Source organism: Oncorhynchus masou, chromosome 30, assembly GCF_036934945.1.
Source record: "Oncorhynchus masou masou isolate Uvic2021 chromosome 30, UVic_Omas_1.1, whole genome shotgun sequence".
NCBI lineage: Eukaryota > Metazoa > Chordata > Actinopteri > Salmoniformes > Salmonidae > Oncorhynchus > Oncorhynchus masou.
The window spans coordinates 46,987,476-47,014,298 of NC_088241.1; the positions used below are offsets into that span (position 1 = coordinate 46,987,476).

The 26,823-nt window shown below is 42.2% G+C and overlaps 1 protein-coding gene across 4 annotated transcripts; it reads right to left on the reverse strand.

The window, feature by feature from the left end:
• Nucleotides 1-845: 845 nt before the first annotated feature.
• On the reverse strand, nt 846-21,954 carry itprid1 (ITPR interacting domain containing 1). 4 transcript variants are annotated; one of them, XM_064949157.1, is made up of 17 exons: nt 21,839-21,953; nt 21,570-21,704; nt 18,598-18,643; nt 18,280-18,320; nt 16,166-16,219; nt 14,379-14,427; nt 13,259-13,336; nt 12,798-13,000; nt 11,863-12,371; nt 11,609-11,669; nt 8,505-8,617; nt 6,519-8,279; nt 5,501-5,628; nt 5,106-5,217; nt 4,523-4,819; nt 4,313-4,367; nt 846-4,008 (listed from the first exon to the last, which is right to left on the reverse strand). In XM_064949157.1, the coding sequence occupies exons 1-16, from the start codon at nt 21,843-21,845 to the stop codon at nt 4,320-4,322; spliced, it is 3,642 nt and encodes a 1,213-aa protein (XP_064805229.1). In that variant the 5' UTR covers nt 21,846-21,953; the 3' UTR covers nt 846-4,008; nt 4,313-4,319. The 4 variants fall into 4 exon arrangements, with proteins under 4 accessions (XP_064805229.1, XP_064805232.1, XP_064805228.1 ...); XM_064949160.1 differs by having other exon boundaries at nt 846-4,367; nt 4,502-4,819; nt 21,839-21,954; XM_064949156.1 differs by having other exon boundaries at nt 846-4,367.
• Between the last annotated feature and the right edge of the window lie 4,869 nt (nt 21,955-26,823).

Genomic DNA, 26,823 nt, shown 5'->3' on the forward strand with positions numbered 1-26,823 from the left:
TAAGATTGTGTTCTTAACTGACTTGCCTGGTTAAGTAAAGGGAAAATTAAAAAAAATAATAATTAAAATACTGAATGTCAAGCAACTGCAAATACTGAGTGTGATAGGCATAGTTTCTCTACTAAAAAACAAATCAAACTTCTCTCTTTTTGTCAGCCATCGTTCACCTTTCACTGTATGGCCAAAGATTATGTTAGAGAGCAGTCAAGCCCCGATTGGTCCAAACAAATTCAGTAGACTGCTACATGCTATGTTTATTGTCTAGAATTCCCTCTTGTTATAAAAGTATAGTAAGCAGTTGCTTGAGCAACATGGACATGGTGTGAGAGGGCCAAAAGACATCCATATGGGAACACGGCGTATTTGTGAGTCTTGACATGTACTAAGTATTTCTTCAGGTGAACAAAAATCTCTGCTCTCAAATAATATTTACTGCATGCAGAAATGCAGTTCTGCTCGCTCAGTCACACTCGCAAGCTCTCAAGTTTAATTTGCTCGCACCATGCTAGCCTGCACTCCAGTCACCCGTCCTCTGCTCACTCGACCACAGTTCTCGACTCAATTGTTTCCTCCCACAATTATGTTTTATTTTAGTCACGGGCGCCATATCGCGGCTGTTCGACTTTTGAATCTGAATTAACACCATATACACCAATATGGTTATCGGAGTGTGGGTGCATCGAATGGAAAGAAGTGCAAGTGTGAAAATGAGTGGGTTTGTCGAAAGTGCCTTGTTTTTTCCCCTTACCACGCAACTAATATACATTGAGGTACAGTACCACTAGAGTTTAGACTTCCGTTTAAGCCAGAGGGTGAGTTTGAGTCGTATTTCAGCTTCCAGGAAGTGTGTACAAATCAAATTTTATTTGTCACATACACATGGTTAGCAGATGTTAATGTGAATGTAGCGAAATGCTTGTGCTTCTAGTTCCGACAGTGCAGTAATATCTAACAAGTAATCTAACAATTCCCCAACAACTACCTAATACACACAAATCTAAAGGGATGAATGAGAATATGTACATATAAGTATATGGGTGAGTGATGGCCAAGCGGCATAGGCAATGTGCAATAGATGGTATAAAATACAGTATATACACGTGATATGAGTAATGTAAGACATGTAAACATTTTTAAAGTGGCATTATTAAGAGTACATTGTATAAAGTGACGAATGATCCATTCATTAAAGTGGCCAGTGATTGGGTTTAATGTAGGCAACAGAATCTGAGTCAGTGATTGCTGTTAAGCAGTCTGATGGCCTTGAGATAGAAGCTGTTTTTCAGTCTCTCGGTCCCAGCTTTGATGCACCTGTACTGACCTCGCCTTCTGGATGGTAGCGGTGTGAACAGGGAGTGGCTCGGGTGGTTGATGTCCATGATGATATTTTTGGCCTTCCTGTGACATCGGGTGCTGTAGCTGTCATGGAGGGCAGAAAGTTTGCCCCCGGTGATGCGTTGTGCAGGCCCCACCACCCTCTGGAGAGCCTTGCGGTTGAAGGCGTGATACAGCCCGACAGGATGCTTTGATTGTGTAGCTGTAAAAGTTTGTCATGGTTGTTGGTGACAAGCCCAATTTCTTCAGCCTCTTGAGGTTTCTTCACAACACTGTCTGTGTGAGTGGACAATTTCAGTTTGTCTGTGATGTGTACGCCAAGGAACTTAAAACTTTCCGTCTCTACTGCTGTCCCTTCGATGTGGATAGGGGGGTGCTCCCTTTGCTGTTTCCTGAAGTCCATGATCATCTCCTTTGTTTTGCTGACGTTGAGTGAGAAGTTGTTTTCCTGACACCACACTCAGTGCCACACTCAGTTTCGTTGTTGTTGTTCTGCAAACTTGATGATTGAGTTGGAGGCGTGCATGGGCAAGCAGTAGTGGGTGAACAAGGAGTACAGGAGGTGGCTGAGCATGCACCCTTGAGCGTCAGCAAAGGGTAGGTCCAGGACCCAATTGCACAGGATGGGGTTGAGACCCATGACCCATGGCCTCCAGCTTGATGATGAGCTTAGAGGGTACTATGGTGTTGAATGCTGAGCTGTAGTCAATGAACAGCATTCTTGCGACATGAGGCTGTGCATTATCATGCTGAAACATGTGATGGCGGCGGATGAATGGCGCAAGAATTGGCCTCTGGATCTCGTCACTGTATCTCTGTGCATTCAAATTGCCATCAATAAAATGCAATTGTGTTCATTGTCCGTAGCCTATGCCTGCCCATACCATAACCACACTGCCACCATGGGGCACTCTGTTCACATCGTTGACGTCAGCAAACCGCTCACATCGCCATACACACTGTCTGCCATCTGCCTGGTACAGTTGACACTGACATTCATCTGTGAAGAACACACTTCTCCAGTGTGCCAGTGGCCATCGAAAGTGAGCATTTGCCCACTGAAGTCGGTTATGACGCCAAACTGCAGTCAAGTTTTTTTCCCCAGTTGTCTTGAAAGCACCATGTTGAATGACAAATGTCACCACAAACCTGACCTTTTTAAAGAGAAAGTGTGCAATTTTCTATGGAATCCATCTCAATAGAAAAGTGCTTTTACACAATGTGGAAACATAATATTCCACACATGACTTTATCAACATTTTATTATAAACTAATGTACATATTACTTTCTAGGGCACAACATTTGCTTCAAAAGTAACAAGAATTCTTAGGCCCAATAGAGTACCACAGTATGAGTCATAATTAATACCCATAAAATCTAGCAGTCAAACAAGGAAATGGTTGTAATTGTTTTTCCACCATTCCTTTTTCCTGTAGGGGATTTTACAAACACTTAAAATAAGAGCTGTGTTGTGTAGGCTTACCCTGGCGTGGCATTTTGATAACCATCTAAATCTCTCTAGGACAAGGTGACTCCCTGTTTGACTGTTAGGTTTATGGTTATTATGACACTTCCACTGTGGGGCTCTATATACAGTAGGCTGTATCGCAATAAAACATACTTATTTTCTTGTGTTCCTAAATGGCATGTAGTTCTCTTACATTTAAGCTGGGAGCACCAGTGGAGGGGGTCATGAAATACATCAGGCTCACAGACTGGTACTACACAGCTGCTAATTAGTGTCTGAAGAGACAGGAGACATGAGCTATACCACCTCGTGCTAATAAGGGGGGGGGGGTGACACAGGGAGGAGCTCCTCTCTATAGCATACACATACTGCATGGATCTCATGTGGATGGGGATCCGTCTTACCCAGAGCATTGATGCAGGTAGGTAACAGTAGGAGACTTCATGTCACATTAAGGAATGAGAACACATCCTTAGTTGAGACGAATGCTGTTGTTGATACGTAGGGAATGACAATACACACACAAACTCGTTGTACAGTATGTTATGCATTGGCACGTTATAGATATAGCACACATGATTTCATGCATTCATGCTCTTTATTCATCATGTGGACACTGGACTACTTTGGTAGTAATGGAATCCATTGATTACACCAGCCTGGTTTCATAGACTAGACATAGTCAACGTAAATCCAGGACACTCAAATTAATATGATATGGTATGTTTGGTAAGGTTACATGAGGCAAAAACGAAGGGAGGGTGGTGGATAGGTGGGCATATAATGCAAACTTCTAGCATCCCTAAGGCTGCGTCTTCCGATCTCATCACGGACAACTTGAGCATTTAGGCTAATTAGCTATTTTGAAACGTACTAATTTTTGCAACTACTTAGCATGTTAGCTAACCCTTTGCCTAGTTAACGTAAGCTACTTAACTAATGTTAGGGTTAGCCACATCAAACTGGAATTTGTGACATTGTACAAATTGCAATTCGTAACATATCATATGAATTGTTATTCATAACATAATGGATGATGGACATTTACAAAGAAATACATACCTTACCACACCTAACATGTCATACTAAATGGAGGGAGACAGATTTACATTTATCATGTCACATCTACCCGAGTCCAGGTTGATTGGACACACTATAACTTAGACAGCAGATCATCTTCAGTTAGCTACAGCAGAAGCAGCATCTGTAAGACAGAAAAACAATCCCACGGGTGGGTGAGGACACAGGCAGTGTTTTTTCAGTCAAGTTTAGAGGGTATAGGTCTGGTATTCACGCAAAGGCGTGTTACAGAGCAGAGCACTATTATAAGACTTTTCAAAGGTAATTTACGTCTGAGCTGACATGCACAGCTTTTACCATGAACACGATCTCTGCGAACGTCAGGGAAAATGCCTTTGAAAGGCAAATTGTCGCCTGTATTGTACGCTGCCCTATGAAACGCTTAGGATTGAATCCTGGCCTAGATCTGTCAGTCAGGGCTACCCCACCTCTCTTTTACTCCAGTGAGTCAGTATTGACAGAGTGGCGTATGGACTCCTTCAGCTGAAAAACAGTAAAGAGATGTGACAACATGTCATTATCAAGAAAAAAATGTAAAGCAATATGCAGTCAAAACATTTTGTTATTTTCATCCAGTAAACCTGAAACTACATTTTGATATGTGGTTGTGTATGTACCAGGGGTCAAAGGTCCCTTACTCTCTGGATGAAACCCACAATGTCCAGTTTGTCTGGCTTGGTGCCTGTAGAACCATGTTTTAGCCTCTGGCCCATAGAACTGGAATCTGGCAGAGCTGATCTGGACTCCAAATCCCAGGTGGCCTGCGATGAGGGGCGTGGCCTGGACATGTCCGTCAAAGGCAGCCAGGGCAGCAGGCAGCACTGAGTGGCCATGCTCCTGGAGGAGGCAGAACCAGGGGTGGATGTGGGGATCAGGGGCAGGAGCCTTAGCTGGGTGTAGAGGTGAGATTGTTCATCGAGTAGTCTGTGCATCTTCTATGGAACCAAACAACATCACAATTCACTATCAGTTCTTAGATATTTGTTTTTATGCCCATTTATGCAGTCGTCCATGGCTTTGAAATGCTTATTCCTTTGGATATTGATCCCTACCTCAAGTTTTTATCAAATGTAGTACACAATAACACATTTTTACTAACTGCTGTAATAGAAGGAAAGTGTAAAGGGAGTTATAGTTCTGAGGCAAAGTAGAAAAACGTAGCCAATGTATTCATTTCTCATCAATATAATCCACAGTCAGGGGTGTGTCTGTGTAACCTACCATTTTGAAGCTGTCGTCATAGCGATGAACCAGGTCAGTGAGCTGCAGTTCCAACTCTCCTGCTTCCTGTTTCACAGCTTTCCTCAGCTCCAAGATGTCTCGCACTTCCTCTCTAAGACAGGACACAGGGGTAGGGACACAGAGGACACAAAAAGGTGACACCATAGTATGTCAAATCGAAATCATTAGCCAACAAAACAGGGTTGAGTTCAGTCACATTTCAATTAAGTCATGACATGGAACTGACTCCAACCCTGCAGCATAAACATAACACTAAAAACATCAGTCTCAAACTGTCCTTGTTATACCCAAGCCTGCTCAATGCTCACTCTAAATGAGATGATATGGGTGAGGTGAAGTAGCCTAAAGCTTCCGCTAGAGGGGGTATTATCTACCTGTCAGTGTCAGAGAGTGAGCTGTACACCGAGGCCTGGTCTTCTGACAGCTGTTCCTCGATGTCTGTCAGGACGCAGCGGAACTTCCTCATACAGTGCATCATCCCCTCCAGCTCATCCAGTGAATACTGCACAGAGGATTATACAGAATAATATCATGAGAGAGGATAGAGACAACACAACGTCAGGAATACTGTACAGTGAATCAGTGCATAAGGGGGGAAAGGTCTGTTTTTGCCTATCAGCGAAATTGCAGTGGCAGTGGTTAGCTCAAAGAGGTTGATTATTAAGCCAATTAGAACACCCAAATGGACTCAATACAAATATGAAGGCCATAGATGTTTAACTCAGATGAACGCCAGAGTGTAGATGTTCTGTTCTCAGAAGTATCAAATTCAGCTGTTCACAAAGATAGATTACGGTAGCCTACTCAACACATCATTTCCATCAGAGCACAATGGTGGTCACCTTCATAAAACCGGCATTACGTGAGAGACAGAAAGGGGTCTACTAAAGACTCAAGTAGCAACCCCAATCCTATTGACCATTCTTGGTGAATAGCACCTTTCATATAGTGTTCTTTTATTAGAAGTGAGCTGTGCTTGAGGCCACTAAAGAGCCAGAGCGAGTGGTGAACTTCCTCCTCTACTGCTGCTCATCACGCAAAACAGGCATTCACATGCAAATGACCACTGCTGCATATGAAACCAAACCACCATCTTTAGAAGGGCCAATAAAGATTCTAACATGCAAAGAGGATTTGTTCATCGTGTCAACAGGAAAAACACATGTGATGTGCCTCAATGCCTCCTTATCTAATATTCTATAAATATACAGATAAGGAATTAAATAACTATTTTAATGATCGGATGTAGCCATAGAAAAGGGCACTATTGTTGCAGACATTTTGATGAGTGAGGCTGCATTATCATTTAGTCTTTTTTTTTCAGATATCATCCTGTGTGAATCAATTTAGGGTTTGACAAGAGCGCGTAACTGAATTGTGTGTGTTACTTACAGGGAAAGCTGAAACGGAGGACGGTTTGTGGCAATTGTTCTGAGAACAGCAGCGACAGTGGTTATCACAGGAGCAGCAGCAGGAAAGCCCAGAGAACAGGGCTCGTTCCCACCGTCTATCCTCATCCCCCACTTCTTCCCCCACTTCCTCCTGCCACAGTCCAGTGTCCAAGGAGGTGGACTTCATCTGGAAACTTCCGGATCTTCGTGAACCGTCGCGAGACAGCCACCGATTGGACGATGACATGGAGGGGGAGGGGCAGGGGGACGGGAGGGATATCGTCTCAGGTGTCATGTCTGCCTTTCCCATGGCAATCGCAGTGTTTCTGTGTTCTGCAAAGTGGGAGACATCAGCATCTGACCACGCCTTCCTGGAGAAGGAGTTCCGCCTCTGCCGGAGGGTCAGGTCAGTCAGGGGGAGGGGCTCGAAGGAAGGGCCGAGCGGGGAGGGGGTGTGGGGGACAGCACCTCTCCGGAGGGCAGAGTGGGAGACAGAGGGCAGGGAGGAGGGCATCTGGACAGACACAGATCGGCCTGACCTGAAAGCACCACTGTGGGGGACGAGTGGGGTTGGGGCTTGAGATGGAGCTACGGTTAAGGAATGGGCTGAGTTTGGAATTGAGGATGGGATTGGTGTTGTGGTTAGGGCTGATAGAGAATGGATTGGGGAATGGGATTGTATTGGAGATGAGCTGGATGCTGCCAGAAAAGCTGAGGCTGGAGGTTGGTGTTGGCATGAGGCTGGGGACGGAGATGGTGGTGGGGAAGAGGCTGGGGATGGAAGTGACACTTGCTCTGAAGGTGAGGTTAAAGCTGGGCCTGGAGGTAGGTCTGTTGATGGGTTTGTTGGTTGATTTAGTGGTGGGAGAGGCTCTTGGACAACCAAGCTTGAGGATCCCTCTGAAATCTCTGATCCACCTGTTTCCCAGTGCACTGGGGGAGAGGAGGCAGAGAGAGGCTCTGCTGGGGGGAGAGAGGAGGCAGAGAGAGGTTCTGCTGGGGGGAGAGAGGAGGCAGGGCTTAGCACTGCTGAGAGGTTAGGGTCAGATCCTAATAGAGGATCTTCAGAGGACCGGTCCTGACAAACAGATCCAGTCTCAGAGCCTTGATCCACCACCTCAGGAACAGCGACAGGACCTAAAACTGGACCTTCCAAACTAGAACTAATCTGTACTTCCATCTTCATCTCCATCTCTTTCTTCATCTGCACCAGAGCCACCGAGTCCATCAGAGAGCCTTCATGTGACCCATAACAATCGGTGTCCTGATCACCAACAGCCTCTGTTCCTGTCTGAACATTACCACTTTGTTCCGCTATGTCCTTTTCCTCTCCTCCTATTGGAACAGCTTCCTCTGATTCCAGAGTAAAGTGTTCTGTTTCTCTATCTGTTTTCATGATAATAATAACGTGCCGTAACGGAGAGTCTGGCTTATGACAAGGTGCACAGCAGGCCGAAGAGAATCCATCTTCCTCAGTGACAGTGTTTTCCATTAGGCTTGGCCCGGCTCCAAACGCAGAGTTAGTCATCTCCAAGGCATCAGAGAGGAGGGAGTGGGGTGTGGGGGAATCCTGGTGTCTGGGTGTCTCCTCTGTAGGGCTTGTCGTCTCTGGTCTGTATAGAGGAGACTCGGGTCTTGGGTGGCACGTGGAGAGGGAAGGAGGGGAAGGGTCCAGGGAAGTGGATGGGGGGGATGAAGGGGGTGAAGCTCCTTTTACAGTGATCTGGCTGTCAGTGCTGCCTCCAGATATTCCTGACAAAGCCTTAAACAACAACCAAACACTGTCAGTTTAAATTAATGAATGACCTCTTAAATTGTGCACCATGAAATAAACAGAATATCAATTCAATAATATAATTTAATATTTTGGCCTGGTGAAGTATATAAGTTAGTAGCAATAACTTAAAGTAAGTTTAAGTAAGTCAGTAGAACTAACTAAAAGTAACACGCCTAGATTGTTGCACTTCTAGAATGTTCTCCGTGTAACCTTCATGAGCTCGGGTCCAGGTGAGGGATGCTGGGTAATGGACGGGATGAAGGGCTCTTCCAGGAAACCACTGCTGTCAGACTGGCAGCTGTTAGTCCTCATCACACACACTGCTACAGAGAGATGGGGGAAGAGAGTAGAGGGAGGGGAGAGAGGGACAGAAAGAAAGAGTTCATGGAAAATTACATCACTTTAATCATATCCTTCAATCAGACTCATCATTTGAAGTATAAAGGAGAACTATGACTCAGGGCAATAAAACAGAACTTCACCTTTGCCTGGTGAATCAACTAAAAGGTATGACAATTTGCTTATTCAGTTAGCTACTCACTGAATTTCAGAAAAACATTTTAAAAAGTTATCCTTTTTAGAGAAAACTATACTAAATATATTCACGTCACCAAATAACTGATTAAAACATACGGTTTTGCAATAAACAGGTCTACAGTAGCCTCAACAGCACTCTGGTGTAGCCGGAGGACAGCTATTTTTCATCCTCTTCTGGGCACATTGACTTCAATACAATACCTAGGAGGCTCATGGTTCTCACACCCTTCCAAATACTTACACAGTAATTCTAACGACTTCCGGAGGACATCCTCCAGCCTATGAGAGCTCTTGTAGTATGAACTAACATCTTGTCCATTCAATCAAAGGATCAGATAGTGAGTCTAGTACTGAAGCTACAGCTAAGTGTGGTGAGTAGGTGACTCAAAGAAAGAAAGACCATAGCTAATTTCTTCAAAAATTAAGGAGAAGCAGCACAGAGAGAGAGCTACAGTGGCTTGCGAAGGTATTCACCCACCTTGCCCCTTTTTCTATTTTGTAGACTTACAACCTGGAATTAAAATAAATGTTTTGGGGGGATTTGTATCAAAGTCAATACTTTGTAGAGCCACCTTTTGCAGCAATTACAGCTGAAAGTCTCTTGGGTTATGTCTGTATAAGCTTGGCACATCTAGCCACTGGGATTTTTTCCTATTCTTCAAGGCAAAAATAAATAGGTTTCCCTCAAGAATTTCCCTGTATTTAGTGCAATCCATCATTCCAGTCCCTGCCGATGAAAAACATCCCCTCAGCATGATGCTGCCACCACCACGATTCACTGTGGGGATAGGGTTCTCGGGGTGATGTGAGGTGTTGGGTTTGCGCCAGACACAGCATTTTCCTTGATGGCCAAAAAGCTACATTTTAGTCTCATCTGACCAGAGTAACTTCTATATGGTTGAAGAGTCTCCCACATGCCTTTTAGCAAACACCAAATGTGTTCTTGTTTTTTTTCTCTTTAAGGAATGGATATTTTCTGGCCACTCTTCCACAAAGCCCAGCTCTGTGGAGTGTACAGCTTAAAAGTGGTCCTTTGGACAGATACTCCAATCTCTGCTGTGAAGCTTTGCAGCTCCTTCAGGGTTATCTTTGATCTTTTGGTTGCCTCTGATTTAACGCCCTCCTTGCCTGGTCCGTGAGTTTGTGGGTGGCCCTCTCTTGGCAGGTTTGTTGTGGTGCCATATTTTTTACATTTTTTAATAATGGATTTAATGATGCTCCGTGGGATGTTCAAAGTTTCTGATATATTTTTTTTATAACCCAACCCTGATCTGTACTTCTCCACAACTTTGTCCCTGACCTGTTTGGAGAGCTCATTGGTCTTCATGGTGCTGCTTGCTTAGTGGTATTGCATACTCTGGGGCCTTTCAGAACAGGTGTTTATATACTGAGATCATGTGACAGGTCACGTGACACCTAAAGTCCACCTGTGTGCAATCTAACTAGTTGTGTGACTTGTGCAGGTAATTGGTTGCACCAAATCTCATTTAGGGGCTTCATAGCAAAGGGGGTGAAAACATATGCACGTACCAATTTCCTGTTTTTTTTTATTTCACTTCACCAATTTGGACTATTTTGTATGTCCATTACATGAAATCCAAATACACATCTATTTAAAATTACAGGTTGTAATGCAACAAAATAGGAAAAACACCAACGGGGATGAATACTTTTGCAAGGCACTGTATATTTCATGGTATATTTTCTCTTCTTTGTTTACCTTCCACATACTTAGCTAATGAAGCTAATTTAGCTTACTCAACAACCTGACTCAGAGGAATGCTGTTTATGTTAGCTAGCTGGCTAAGGCTATCCAACACTGAAACTCTTCCAAGTCAAGGTAAGCTTTCACTTTTATAAATGTATTGCCACCAGGGGGCCACCGGTGTAACTGCTAAACTACTTGCTGTACTGCATGATTGTACACATGGCCATATTGTATGTATCCACCTTGATTACTCCGATTTGTCTCTCAACCGGTGCACATTATAAACTTTCATTTGTAGGCTAGGTTGTTGCAACCTCATGATGGGTATAGGGAACATTTGAGTATTTAATTTAACCTTTATTTAACTAGGCAAGTCAGTTAAGAACAAATTCTTATTTAAAATGGCGGCCTACTCCGGACAAATCCAGACGACGCTGGGCCAGTTGAGCGCCGCCCGATGGGACTCCCAATCACGGCCGGATGTGATACAGCCTGGAGTACCAGGTAGTGGCCTAAACCTATCGATGTTACATTGAGCTGGGTAAATGGAATATGAATGATAGTCATCCAATATCCTGTAATAGAAATAAGGCCATGCTCAAAAAAATTACATCTCCCTGATGTTAAACGGCACCAACCGCCACTGCTGGTTGGTATCGTGTTTTAAAACCCCTTATGAAAATGATGGCAGTCTAATTGCTACAGTATATTTGCATTTCTTCACCATAGGAGATTGTTCCATGCTGAAGGTAGAGAAAACTGGCATCAGAGTCAGGGCCAACAGAGTTTAAAAATAAACCTAGGCATTGGATAAAGAGAGCTTTATCTGGTCGAGAGAGTGAATTGTGTTTACAAAGCTAGAGGACTGTTTTAGTAGGTTACTTTTTAACACTTAACAGCAAGGCAGGGGAATACATTCCATGTCATTAGCGCTCTTTGAAATATACACTAATGAAAGACAAGCTACTGTCTAAGATCTTTGTTGTAAACCTTGCATAAACCACTGACAAGAACTATAGAAACCAGGAAAATGGACTGAAGAAATGAGTTAAAACAGTGGTGCCCATACCTGTGGTGTCGGATGCTCCCATGTAGCTCCCAGAAATACTGCTCTCATCAAAGCTCTGGATCTGACATGAAAGAACACAAATAATATAGCTCAATATACATATGTAGTTCAACTACAGTTACACCATTTAAATCTGGAAGATGAAGCAATATAATGCAAGAGGTAATTCAATACATTTCAGTATATTATACCCCTTTCCACAAACGTTAAACCACCAGTATTTTTTTTACTTGAAGTGACACTTTGACATTTACCTCTTCCATCTCAAAGGACTCCCTGGCCTCCCCAGGACTTTTCTTTCTGGTTGGAATACCACTGGAGATCAGGGGTTGATACTCCTTCCCCACCTCCAGCCTGAGCGCACCCTCCTGGGGGACCGAGTGGGGCTCTAGTGCTTCCGAGGCTAGGCCTTGCTCCTCTACCAGTGGGGTCAGGCATATACTCTCAGCCAGGCCCTGTCTGGCTCGTTTCAGCTGGGTCCGCCTGTCAGGGGGGCCGGCCAGGGGCTGCTGTAAGTGGGCTACGGGACTGTGGGGAGATGAGTTTGTGTCCTGGGAGTCCTGGGTCTGGATTTGGGTCTGGCTGAGGGTTTTTCTGGAGACCCGGCGGAGCAGCATGCCCATCCTCTTCCTCTTCTCCCTGGCCTCGGCTGAAGCTAAAGCTGGAACTCCGCTCTCGGAGAGGGAGTCTGTAGACGCACCACCGACCAGGGATGAGAACGCAGTGGTAACCTGCTGCAGCACCTCCAACTGCCTGAACCTATCTGTGAGTGAGTGAGTGAGTTGAGAGAAGGAGATTGTTAACATTTATCTGTGGTTGACAGATGCAAAGTTGGCAAACCAGCTAACCATGTTATCATTCCTATAGGACCGTCTCCGTCAGGTGGAATAAATGCATGGTGTTTTCACCAGAGACAGAGAGGACACTGGAAATACAACAGTTTCAACATAAAGCACAAAAAGAATCCCATGACCATGTTCATGCCAGTAGTTGCCAAGGTTCCTGGAGGTAGAACATGTATGTGGCTAGCTTAAACATCATATGACAGCACGACATAACTACAGTACAGTATTTGTCAAGTGTATAAAGAGAATGACAGCATGTCAAGGTATCTACAGTATGTTTTCAGTGTTTTAAGAGCATATGACAGAATGTCTGAGTAGTACATTTACAGTGTAACATCACTTACTGCTGACATCAGGGTTCTCTATGTCCATGCGGTTCTTCTGGGCATCCAGGAACACCTGGATGTTGATTCCCCGGGCGCTGGACTGGTTGTTGATAAAGCGGGCTGGGATCCGTCCAGAGATGTCAGGCTCGTCACAGCCGAAGCCCAGATCTAGTAGGACCTCCTCTGGGTCATCACTCCACAGATTCAGCACATCCATTACACTGGGATAACACACAAATGCACACACTCATAAATACACATGTGCTTGCAGACAAACACACACGCAGGCAGGCATGCAAACGCACACACACACAAGCATGCACGCACGGAGGGATGCACACTTTCTGTAAACGTACATCACCTCACGGCAGTTATCGCATCGTATGTTGCAATTGCAATCCAGCCTCAGATCCTCACCGCTTCAATTAGGATAAATACTGGTTAACAAAGGAGCGCCTGGAGTTGGCGACATGACTAACCTGAGTGGAGCCGACTGTGCTGAGAAGGCTGAGGTTAAGCTGTTCCACCTGGTGAGAACTGGGCTGGACCTGGAACTCCTGGACCATGACGGAGACACAGACATGATCATAGAAGGACAACCGTCTCTGAATCTAGACTCATATCTTAGGTATGTGTTCCTTTCGCCATTTATTCTTCCAAAGGTGAAGACATGATAGAACACCGCTGCAAACAGTCTCCGATTCTCGTGTCTCCATACAAGCTAGCCACTCATCCTTCTACAGACAAAGACATGATAGAACGCTTTTCTGCATAATACTACAATGCACCATAACAGAATGGAACAATAATCTGTATTAACACTGGTCTCCAAATCATACTGCTCGCACTGTCATCTCCACACACAAATTCCTTCATCTAAACCCTGTTTAGAGTTGTCTCTACTGTACACTACGCAACAATAATCTCATATTATTCTCCTCCTCGTCGTGTCATATCTATATCTATGTCATCACTCTTGTTTCATGCAAACCATCCCTTCATCCATGTCTGCGTCCCAAATGGCACCCTATTCCCGACATAGTGCCCTATGGGCCCTGGTCAAAAGCAGTGTACTGTATAGGGAACAGGGTGTCATTCGGGATGTATCCCATCTGTTTCTGTGAAGGTCAGGTGAGTTTCTTATATTTGCATGGTAAATAGGAGTCACTGGCAGGTGGGCATGTAATCATGTGAACATTATCCATAACTTATGACAACATCTGTCAATCAAGCCAGCTCCCTTCACTACCAGTCAGTTAATGACAAGTGATTGAAAATTAGCCCTAGGTGAGGGTGTTCAGAGTTTAAACATATTTCATTTTGGATCACATCTATCTAACCTCACTTTGAGAGAAATGTTAGTATTTTTATGGGGTCAATAAAACATTTTAACCCATTTATGCATAGTAAGTTATCCATAGTAATCATATATGGAAGTTATACATTGGATAACATCACATCAAATGTGAGAGACGCAAATTATTTATACATGGATGTGTAATCTCGCCATGTATAGACCCTCGGTTGCACTTCATTTCAAAGCGCCAAAAGTTTGACAGCAACCAGCCGACAGGACAGTAGAGAGGGAAAGTTCCTTACCTCAGAAATTCCTGGACGGTCCTCACTCCCTGTTTACCATATAAAGATGCTGAGGAAGAGAAAAAAATAACAAATCATCTAGACCTGAAAGCAAACAAGGCTGAATATTTGGAATATCTTGCTATGAATGACAACGAGCTAGTTATCCACTGTGTCTCTGCTAGTCACAACTGCTAATTCAGCACATCCTGTCTCTGGGATGGCTCTGTTGAGTAGCTATATTAGGCATTAGTGTTCTTTCAGTCAGTGTTTTCTCTTGGCTGTCCTCTCTACCTCTATTCAAGGTTGGGACTCCATTTTACCCTGGCATGGTGACAGGGACAAAGTGGTCTGTGCTGCCGGCCGAAGCTTTATTTTATTTCATTACACGGAACCTTTTTTTGTCCAAGAACGTCTCCAAGATTCCAACATCCAACTTTTATTTTCTATCAGGTCTCGTTCCGCAAAGTTCTTCCATCTGAAGTGGAGTTCTAAAATGAGTGTTTGGAAAGTTGGTGATGATGCATGCCATTCCATTGGGTTCTGTTCCGAGCTGACTCCCTAAAGTGCCATGTCATTTGGTGTTACGTAACCAGGTCTCCTGATCCACAGATAAGGTGGTGCTTTTCAAGGCCAAGGGGTACTGAACTGTATATCCCATCTAACATCGGAGTTTGGGGTAGCATTCTTTTCAGTTGACTTACCTTTCTGTTGAGTACACTGGCAGTTCCTTGGAGGAGATAGAGTAGTCTGTGGGGTGGTCAATCTTTCCTTAGGGTTTGGGGCAGCAGTCCCTTTTGCTTGACTGGCCTTTCTAAGTAGCCAATCCCTTTAATATCTTGAGTAGCCGGTCCTGGGAGGAGATAGTGGACAGCCTTGACCAATCTCTCCAGTGTCTGGAATTGACCCCCTGTCCTCTCTGTAAGGACAGGTTCTCCCTGTGCTCTCTGTCTCTGAGGAGAATACAGTGGTTCATGCCAAATGTCCTTGGTTGTCCCTTCTAAGACATCCTGTCTCCTTCTGCTTCTCCACTTTCTTCTCTTCCTTTAATGTCTCACTGTGGAAGTAAGGATACTGTGGAAGTAATGCTACTGTACATGGATACGGGCACTCACACGCGCGCACATACACACACAGCCCCCAGTAGGTGTCAGTGAGGACTGGTGAGCATCAGATCCTAGCTGTGTTTGTATAAGATTTGCTGTGGTGTTTGCCAAAGCTAAGCAGCGTGATTTTCCTTAGCCATGTTTAGGGTGAACTGCCTGGGAGGTGTGTATAGTCCAGACCTGGGCTCAAATACTAGTTAATAATTTCAAATACTTTATCCGTGCTTGATTGCACTTGCCTGTCTTAATGAACCAATAGAACAGTCCCAAACCCAGAACACAAGGCATTCCAGGCAGGCTAGAGCAAACACTCAAAGTATTTTGAAGGTTTTCAACCACTATTTGAACCCAGGTCTGGTATGGTCTTCTCCCTGTCTCTGAGGCTTTCATCCTGGTCTTAACTGTCCCTCCCTCTGTCTACTGCTGGATGCTCAGCCCTGAGATTAGCAAGAAGTACAGACACCACCTCTCCTCTGCCAATATTTTACCCCCTCGCCTAAATACACCAGCCCTCAGCAACATTTTTCTCATTGTGTACCCACTCACAGACAGCTCAAATGTTCCTCTGAGCACACAGTGGATAAATCATTGTGATGGTTTAAAACCACATAACCTGTTTTTAACTTACTCCTCGGTCCTCGGCTCTACCTGGTGTTCATGTCACCCTAAAAACGACGACTACAAGATGAAAGATCTATTTACCTTCGACGCCCAACGCTAAGTCATCCTCACTGCTGGCGTTCCTCTTTAAAAGCCCTGTAATATTTTAAACATAAAAACAGAAGAGATTCAGAGAAAACACCAAAGTGTTTTTACTATACTATATATTACACTGAACAAAAATATATAAGCAACATGTAAAGTGTTGGTTCCATGAGTTGAAATAAAAGATCCCAGAAATGTTCCATTGCACAAAAAGCTTATTCTTCTAAAATGTTGGGCACAAATTTGTTTACATCCCTGTTCGTGAGCATTTCTCATTTGCCAAGATAATCCATCCACCTGACAGGTGTGGCATATCAAGAAGCTGATTAAACAGCATGATCGTTACACAGGTGCACCTCGTGCTGGGGACAATAAAAGGCCACTCTAAAATGTGAAGTTTTGTCACACAACACAATGCCACAGATGTCTCAAGTTTTGAGGTAGCGTGCAATTGTCCTGCTGTCCAACTGGCCTCACAACCGCAGACCACGTGTAACCGCACCAGCCCAGGACCTCCACATCTGGCTTCTTCACTTGTGGGATCGTCTGAGACCAGCCACCCGGAAACTGAGGAGTATTTCTGTCTGTAATAAAACCCTTTTGTGGGGAAAAAAAAACATTCTGAGTGGCTGGGCCTGGCTCCCCATTGGGTGGGCCTGGCTTCCAAGTCAGTGGGCCTATGGCTGCCTCCCAGGCCCACCCATGGCTGCGCCCCTGACCGGTCATGTGAAATCCATAGATTAGGGCCTAATGAATTTATTTCAATTGACTGGTTTCCTTATATGAACTGTAACCCAGTAAAATCGTTGAAATTGTTTCATGTTGCATTTAGATTTTTGTTCAGTTTACTTTCGACTCGGGCCCTTAGGAAATTGGGTGCCATTTGGGGGACACCCTTACTGTGAAATAGAGATTAGACAGAGCACAAACACAGAACGAGATAGCAAACATCACCGTCTGATTCTTGAAATACCAAGTCTGACAAAAGAGGCAGACTTGGTATTTCTGTACTCAGCTTCTAACATACAAATGACCTCAGAAGAAGAAAGTGATAAAGGAATCAACAACAGCAGTCTTGTTTTGTGTGACATAATAAACCAGCGATGGCTAAGACCAACAGTAAAGGACATTTAATGGATGTTTAGGGGCTGGTTGGTTACAGCACAGAGTTATTGTCACACCCTGATCTGTTTCACCTGTCCTTGTGCTTGTCTCCACCCCCTCCAGGTGTCGCCCATCTTCCCACTTATCCCCTGTGAATTTATACCTGTGTTTTCTGTCTGTCTGTGCCAGTTCATCTTGTTTGCCAAGTCAACCAGTGGGTTGCCAAGTCTCTGGTTTTTGTGTTCTGACTCTGTGCCCATCTGCCTGACCATTCTTCTTGCAGCCCTGTACTGTTTTGGACTCTGACCTGGTTATGAACTCTTGACCTGCCTTTTGCTGACCCCTTGGACTATAATAAATTTCAGCACTCAAACCATCTGCCTCCCGTGTCTGCATCTGGGTCTCGCCTTGTTTCGTTATGGTTATAACAAGATGTCGTTCCCATGGTTTTCACGGTCCTAGTTTGCATGTCGTTTGAATCTATCTGCCTTGCCGAGTCTCTGCCTTTCTAGCTACACAACCTCTTCATTACCCAGAGATAACACCCATGTATGGTGAATATGACATTTCCAAGTTACGTATACAAATACATTTCCATATATCATCTCTGTTATACTAAGGCTTGATTTTTAACCTTTACATTACAGGCTGAGTTGATTGGTTTTGTAAGGACTTGTTGTGTATTGTCCTGTAACATTTCTTACACTCACATTTTCCAACAGTTTCAATCTAGCTCAACTGGTAGTATGTCATGCTCAAGTTTCAACTTGACTTAAATCCAAACATCTTTCAGTACCCACTGGTCTATGGCTAATATTGAATGTACTTCAATGTGTTGAGCTGAAGTGTCACCAAAATAACCACAACGAGCAACTACACTGTAGATAGAACTACTACTGTACCAGCACGAACAACAAATGACTCATGAGAAATGACTCAAACATTTTTAGATGAACCTTCTTGGTATTAAACTTCAGTAAATCAAAGTAAATGTCTATGTGCCGTACCTGTTGCAGCTTCCCTGGTGTGGTCTGGTTTTGCATCCGCCCTGCAAGAAAACGTCAAGCGCTATTTAGGAGGGGTAGTCAGGAGGCGCACACCAACCCAAACAGCACACAAAGATGTGGAAAATAAACAGGCAAGGAGTGAGCTATGAAATCCCAATCAGTTATCTGCAAATGAACTCTGTTCAATAAACTCAATTATAAATACAACTCTATTAATTCAAAGTCCACTATGTAGATATTGGTGGGAATGAATTCTAGATATTTTCTATCAACAAAGCAAAACATCTGTCACATGTAAGTAGACTTCCTAATACTCACTCATGACTTCTAAGCCACTGCTGGACGTTGTTCTGTCTACAGATTCCTGTACAAAAGGCATGGAAACACACATCAAGACTCACCCAAGAAACATTCATCAGTTTTTTTTATAGGATGTGAAATCATACCTGGGATAAGTAGACTTTTAGAAAAAAAGGTTCCTTATCGAACCAAAAAGGGTTCTGTCGCTTGTTTCATATATGGAACCCCTAAAAGTTCTATACGGAACGCTTTTATAGGGTTCTTTGTTCAGAATCCTAGAGGTTCTTCTTCACTGAACCAAAATGGTTCCATATAGATGGTCTGGACAAGACTGCCAAATAGAGGCAAAGATAAGAATCTCTGGTTGAACTATTTAATTTTAGCTAAATGTAGTAATAAATAAATTGGCTACATTTGTTTAAATGGACAATTCTGTAAACTCTCTTGCGCAAGTTTTAATTTGATACAATACCTGTTAGCAAATGTGTCAGCTCAAGATGGCTTGCAGGGATTTGTAGTTTTGCATTATATCCAAGTTGACGCTAATTAGCCTTTTTGAATCTGAGAGTAAATCGAGCTCAATATATTGATGAAAGTCACCTTGTCCGAGAAAGATTTACATAGTTATCAAAACGTCCCGCCAGGGTAATCCTTCGAGAAACACAGCTCTTATTTTAAGTGTTTCTAAAATCCCCTATGGGGAAAATTAATCGTGGAAAAACGATTGGAACCATTTCCCTGTTTGACCTCTAGGTTTTATGGGTATTATGACATCTCCACTGTTGGGCTCTATCAACTCAACATTGACAATATCCCACCACTGGTTAGCCACTATTGGCTTAAATAGCCAAGTCTAACACAATATCTGCCAGTTAATTTCCAGCAATATTGCCCATCTGTGTGGTGTGTTCATTTGTCTATCACTCTGTGTGTAGCCAGGTTATATGATAAGCGGTCTTGTGGGTCGACAGAAATATTTTCCCCAAAAACCTTCTCAATTAAATGTTAACTGCAAAGTAGGCTTACCTGGCAGAAGTATATCATGAGTAAGTATATAATTTGTATCTATTATTTGTTATTTGCTAACTTTGCCATGAAACGAGCAGCAGCATTACAGAACCATCACTAGACCGGCACAATAGATGCACATTCCTCACTTGCTAGATGCACAATTAAAGGGCCAGATGCGCAATTAAAGGGGAATTACTCTCAAAATCCAAATTTGTTCCAGACCTTCTTCCAGACCTAAAAAAAAATGTATTATGTGATTTAAGCATTGACATGGACTTAGAACATCCAATTTTGTTGTTTCTCTGTGAACAATTGCAATTTTAAGATTGAAAAACAAAAAAATCTAAAACCAGGAAAAATGTAACTGAAAACATAATTTGGGAAAATCTAAAACATTATTTGGGGGGGAAATTTCTGATTTTATAGGGCCCTCAGAGTTGTTTATGAACCATTATTTTACCAGGTATATTGACAGAAAACATAGTGCACTACTTTCTCTTGTACACTAAGGACAGCAGGGAAGAGTTGCAAGGGTGAGGAGAAGAGAAGAATGTACCTCTTTGAAAGCTAGAAAAAAATGTGTAGCTTGCCAGGTTCATTTTTTGTAAGTAGCTCCCATGCTAGAAAAGGTTGGAGACCCCTGTTCTATATAGAACCCCTTTTTATCTAAGAGTGGATGCTTTTATTAAACACAGCATTTCCTCTTTCTTCCAGATAACATTTAGTTTGCAACAGTACGAGTTTGTATGAACCTTGCTGTTTGCCACTCAGACCTCAACAACAATGTTAATGAAATATGAATTTGATCTTCCCCCACCAAAGAGAGCCATGTCAGATGTCAGCTAGCCATTGTTCTGACCAGGTGAAATAATACAGCAACATCATTCATATGGATATAAATATCCATGTGAAATAGCTGAAACAAATTAAAAGTGAATGTCAGCTGTCATTTCAGAGTTTGATGTGACTGGGTTAGCTCTTGTTAGTGGTTGTTTTCAAAAATTCCCATTAAACTCTGGGGTAGGAATAGAACCCTCAAGGTTATTTGTCTTCACTGGTTGTACAAAACATTAGGAACACCTTCCAAATATTTTGCCCTCAAAACAGCCTCAATTTATCTGGGCATGGACTCTACAAGGTGTCGAAAGCGTTCCACAGGGATGCTAGCCCATGTTGACTTCAATGTTTCCCACTGTTGTATCAAGTTGGCTGGTAGTGGATCTACTCAGAATAGCTCATTCCATTTCATCCCACACAAGCTCAATTGGATTGAGATCTGGTGACTGGGCAGGCCACTGCAGGAAGCTGAATTCACTGTCATGTTCGTGGAACCATTCCTGGACAATCCTAGGCTGCAGTGTGGCAGGCCCTGATCGCAAAGATACTATTCTTTTTTAAGAATTTTATGGCAAGTGTTATTGAATTACCTTATTTAAGTCTCACTCATTATGAAAATATATTTGTTTGTCATTTTGAAGCTGCAAAAGTGGTCTACTCTAATGTTGAGGTGATTCCTTCTCCCTCATGAATTTAATTCTAGGCTATAGCCTATAGGCTATATTAAGATGCCTATCTAAGAGCCCTCCAAAACATGTGGTTATGATCATATATTTAGACTAATTCAACTAACTATTGTACTTTTTGGTTCTTCTTGAAATATTTGTCAGCCATCAAATAAATACTTTTTTGTTTACCTTCAAATATTATTTGTTTTTTTTTTAGACATGTATTTGAATATCAAAGAAAATAGTTGCATTTTAGTTGAAACTCTATAAAATATATTTGACTACATTTAGTATTTAAGAAGCTGGTATTTTCTGCCGAGGTCTGAGTCAAATACATAGATATAGAGATTCTAGACAGTTCCAAAAATGTAATCTACAGTCTCTAATATCGCACAGTTTTCTTAACAGTGTCATATTTCTCAAATTGAAAATCTGCAATCTACAAAACAATGGACTATAGGAAAGAGGTCTTACCTGCTCTGTCACTGCCATGTGACCGTTCTGGTGCTGACATAGGTACGTCATCCCTGTTACTCCACATGACTTTAGATGCCACCAAGTTGGCTCTCTTCTCTGTGGCCCCTTCAGCTGCCATCCTAGTGTCTCTCTCTTAAGATCAGAACCACACAACACCGTCCGTCAGTCAACCTGAAAATCCACTGCAACATGAGGCTCAAGAAAACACCACAGGATCGGGTTGCACCCTGGCATCCAGGCTACACTATCTACACTAGTAAACATACCAGTCATAGAAGAGATGCAAATGATGTCAAAACTTCAACAGCGAACACATCACAGCTCACCCCTGCTTCTCTGACACACACAGAAATATTGTTTCCTGCTGGCTTATTTAAATGCTTTCACCGTTTCCTGTCCCAGTGTTTATCGGTTACGAGCAGCTCCTGCCAAAGGGATGTGCTTTTTCAGGAACTCTATCTCAAGTTCAACCTCCCCCTTCTATTCCCAGCAGGAAGTAGAAGTCAATCAGTCCGACTGGATGGTCTATTTTCTGGCGTAAGCTATAGGTGATAGTCAAAAGCCTCAGTCACTTCTATAGAAGAAATAAAATCATATTATATGTATGTTATCAATTTATATGACAATTTCAATGATTTCCTTTTTATTGCATGGTTCAAATACCATATGGTGGTTTGTCTTACTGTAACTGGGTCAGTATTCTGGACACTGTGAACCTTAAACTGCATTGGCAAATACTTGATACATGAAACAGACTCATTTCAAGACATATTCCAGGAGGATTTGGGGCTTTTATAATGCCAGTCACTTCCACTTAAAGTAATTTATACTCCATGTGGATTATCATGTTTCAATACACTTTTTAAACATTTTAGTTACTAAGAGGAGATTATATTTGAAATACAACACTTGCAAAAATGTCCAAAACACCGCTGACATTCATAACGTAGGCTAGACTCACATCCTTCAACCAAGACACATCTAGCAAAAACTCTGGAAAAATAAATTGGCTGACACAGTGTTGGCTAAGTCCCTACTATGGTTAACAGAATACTAAATATACCCTAGGTCTTCATAAAGTTTATAGTACCTATAAAAATGATAGCTCAATTTCATTCAAACCGTGACAGTCGAAATAGATTACCAATCAGGAAATAGTAAAACGGTGCAGAACAAAACTGCACATCATAGTTCATTGGAATGAAAGGACTCACCTTTGAATGAAAATACTTACATGATGTATCCGTGGCCATCACTGCATTCAATCTCAGGGCACTGATGACAACAGTCCCTGTTGTCCGCAGTTTGTACTTTGCATAATTGTATGCTATACATTACAAGCTACAGTTCAATTTGGTTTCTCAAATAAAAGTCACATGCAAATAGGAACTCGATTTAATCCTCGGTACATTTTCAGACAAGGCACATTTTAGGACCTACGTGACACTGAAAATCATTAAAGAGGAAATTGCAGTAATGCACAAAAAGCTGAAGCTTGAAATTTGCTGCATACTGGCACGACAAGGAAAAACTAAGGCCTAGAATAAAACACCAAAGTGAACCCCTTGTTGGTTTCAGTGTGTTGGATTCAGTGTGTGTGCACAGCATATTATGGTGGTGGAAGTGCAAGGTGATGAGCTTGATGCTCCTTTCCAATACATATTGAAGGTCTTATCCTGGTGACATGATCATCGATGCTTTGCAGCTGTTTGACAAATTAAAATATTTTTTTTTTTAGAAGAAAGAAAATATGTATGTTATCAATTTATATGACAATTTCAATTATTTTCTTTTTATCGCATGGTTCAAATACCATTTGGTGGTTTGTCTTACTGTAACTGGCTCAGTATTCTGGACACTATACAGTGTCCAGCCAACAGCAACCAGACACAGTAACTGGATAGCCAACAGCAACCAGACAGCAACCAGATAGCCAACAGCAACCAGATACAGTAACTGGATACATATACTGTATCTGGGCGCTGTTGACTAGAGAGCACATGCCAATATCGGAGTGGGCACACTCGCTTTTATCTGCAACAAGTCAATTTGATGGAAACATCTCTGGTGGGAAAATGCATGTTTTGTTTTTATGCAGATTTTAGAATATTGGCATGAATATTGAATATTAGAATATTGGCATGAATATTGAATATTAGAATATTGGCATGAATATTGAATATTAGAATATTGCCAATTGGACAGAAACCTAGATAGTGTTAAATTTAACGCTGGTCCAGTGTCTGTACAGGTCTTTTTTCAGTGTTTTCAGTGTTGAATTAACACACTGAGGGGGTTTGTTTATCTAGCCCATTTTACCCCGGTGGGAGGAGTTTGAACCAGATTTAAAAGTGATCGTATTTGTTTTGGAACATAATTAAGCACTGGGAATGATGAGTAGGATTATGTGTTTTCACATGTAAAAGTGATTACTTTAAATTAAAAAAAAATGCTTTATCTGCCTTCCCAATGAAAACGAATTTGAATATTCAAATATTTACCTTATGTAAAAGAAATATACGGTATATTTCTGGATGATGCATCATGCTGCCTTCTTGACAACATGACAGAGCGGTGCAGGAAACTGTTTGATTTGAGGGCTCTCCTCCCACTCTGCTTTTGCCCGATGACGTGATGAGCCATTGTCCTGTACAACACGGACCAGCGTAATAGAACTCCCTGCCTTATTTGTATATTTCCCAGAGTGCCTTGCCTTTCGAGTGAATTTTAGAGATACCACTCGTGACTTTGTTTGTTAGAAACAGAGACATTGTCGTGACAGGCTGTTGCATTCATCGATTTTCAGTCCTGTGGCCTTCACAAAGTGAGATCCTAAGTGAAAATGTTATCATTCAAATTAAATGATTTAACAAAATACAACAAGTATTAAATAATGCCTTATTTTGAGGGCCTAGTTTAACCCTAATACAGTGGCCTGAAAGTCAAGGTTGTCAGACTTGTAAGTCACATTATAATGTCTTGCAAAGTAATGTGTAATTTCTATTGGAATCCAGCCAGAGTGGGGATATTCATCATTTGGAATATTTATTCACCTGCATCCTGCATTCAGAATGACTGCCAGGTTGGGAAGATTAAGATATGAAACTACTTAAAGTTCAAACCATGTAAGCTGGAACAACCATTTCAGTAATGGATGCAACAGTGGTGTGTGTTCATGGATGCCAAGGGAATCCGGTCTTCACTAAATATTTGACCAATAAAAAAAAAATTAAAATTTAAAAATATATTTATTTAATCTCTCTGTGTTTTCATCATGTTCTGTCAATTTGCAAGTGGCTGAATCTCACCGGAGAAGTCATACGAACGAGGGAAACAGCCCCTCTGTCTCAGTATGCGGAGCCCATGTCTCTGATGCTGTCTGGAACAAAAGAGTATGACATGTTGCTACCGTAGCATTTCATTGATGCCAGTAAGCATTTGGCCTCCCTTGATAATGTTTAAAAAAAATAATTAGCCAATCAGCATTGAGCTGAGCTCAACTGTGGGTTGTCCTGGTGCAGCAAAACGCCCTCCAAAGGAGACCAGGTTGGATTTAGCTTCACACCAATCAAATCACATCCTAAGCAAAACGTCATCATTGTCAGAAAAACAGGTCTGCTTGTGTTGATATCCTGCAGTAGCTAACTTGCTAAATCGGCCATATGTGGATTTGGACTTGTGGTTTGACTTAATTCCCTTCACAGGCCACAGGAAGTTGGTGGCACCTGAATTGGGGAGAACGTGGTAGTGACTGGAGTGGAATAAGAGGAATGGTATCAAATTCATCAAACACATGGTTTCCATGTGTTTGATGCCATTCCATGTGCTCCGCTTCGGCCAGTATCATGAGCCATTCTCCCCTCCTGTGGTACAGGCCAATGATTATGACACCGATTCTGATCTAACCCTAAATGATTATATTGTGTCACTGGCCTGAGATGATTGAAGTTCAATATGTAGCCTAGAAGACTCACGTTAACTAGCTAGCAAACTTAACTGGTTCATGAGAGAAAGCTAGCAAGCATTTTAGCTATGTGGGCTATGAAAACCAAATCTTAAAGTGTACTGTATGACAGAGCCATAGACCGTTTTGCCAACATGAACGAGAGGAGGATGGCATTGACATTCAACTAGCCTACAAGTAGGTTGAGTTAAATATATATATATACTTGCGCACATACACACACAGAAAGAAAGAAATCAGTACCATGGACTGATTTTATTCTTAGCAACATTGATTGGACAATTTTGTTTTCAGTGTATACACTAAGCAGCTCCGGACCTTGTTGTTTTGATGATGTTTAATAAATGTTTAAGTTGAAATAGTTCTGGATAGCAGATGCAGTGCTCCTGTTGTCTTTGTGCTGACTTGCGGTAACTCTGTGGTTCTAAATCAGTAGTTGTTTAGTAAACTGTTGAAAACATGGACTTGCTTGACCATGCTGCAGGTCATATAACTGTTTGTTACATGCAATATTTGCTTTGTGGATTTCACCAGACAGATGTTGCTCTCCGGTTTTGTGATTAAACAAACCTACAGTATGTGTAGTTGAATTTATTCCGCCACTGTGTGTGTTGTCTTTTTGTTGTCATTGCCGTATTGTATATCACGGTGGTGTATGAACGAATGGGTTATAGCGCAAGCAACGCAAATATTACAACACAGGTTGCAATATGGATTTTTTTGCTTGCTTGGCTTACCCAGTGATTTTCTATTTGTATCTTATTGCACCGCTACTGGGGTGCAATAAGTTCAAGTAGCAGACTGGATTAGTTTAGATAAATGTATGTTATTTATATTTGAGTAGCATAAGATTAATCAATCAATCAATGTACATGCAAAAACAATTTAAAAAATCAACCTGCAATGGAGCATGCTGGGAAATATGATAATGATGGGTGTGTTTTGGGTTAACACTGGTTATTAAAAACAACACTGGGGTTTACACTAACAAGTGTTAATTTAACACTTGGAGTTCATTCAACATCTGAATCAACACTAATCATGGTTACACTGAAAAATCAACACAATGTTCTGTGTGTGTTTCTTGTTAGTATGTGTGTGTATGTGTGTGTGTGTGTGTGTGTGTATGTGTGTATGTGTGTGCGTGTGCGTGCATGCGTGTGCATGCTAGTGATGTGCGGGTTAACTCATAACCTGCAGTCCTCTGTAAAAGGAGAGTTGAAAACAAAGAGAAGAGAGGGCCAGAAAAGTATTGTTTGGGAAAGATTTGGTGAAGTGATGAAAGAG

What these genes read in the sequence shown, in the direction of transcription:
- itprid1 (XM_064949157.1), bottom strand. An exon ending in AGTCCTTTGAGATGGAAGAG is followed by an intron (nt 11,670 to 11,862) that starts GTAAATGTCAAA and finishes CTTTCATGTCAG; the next exon opens with ATCCAGAGCTTTGATGAGAG. An exon ending in TCACTCTCTGACACTGACAG is followed by an intron (nt 5,218 to 5,500) that starts GTAGATAATACC and finishes GTCCTGTCTTAG; the next exon opens with AGAGGAAGTGCGAGACATCT.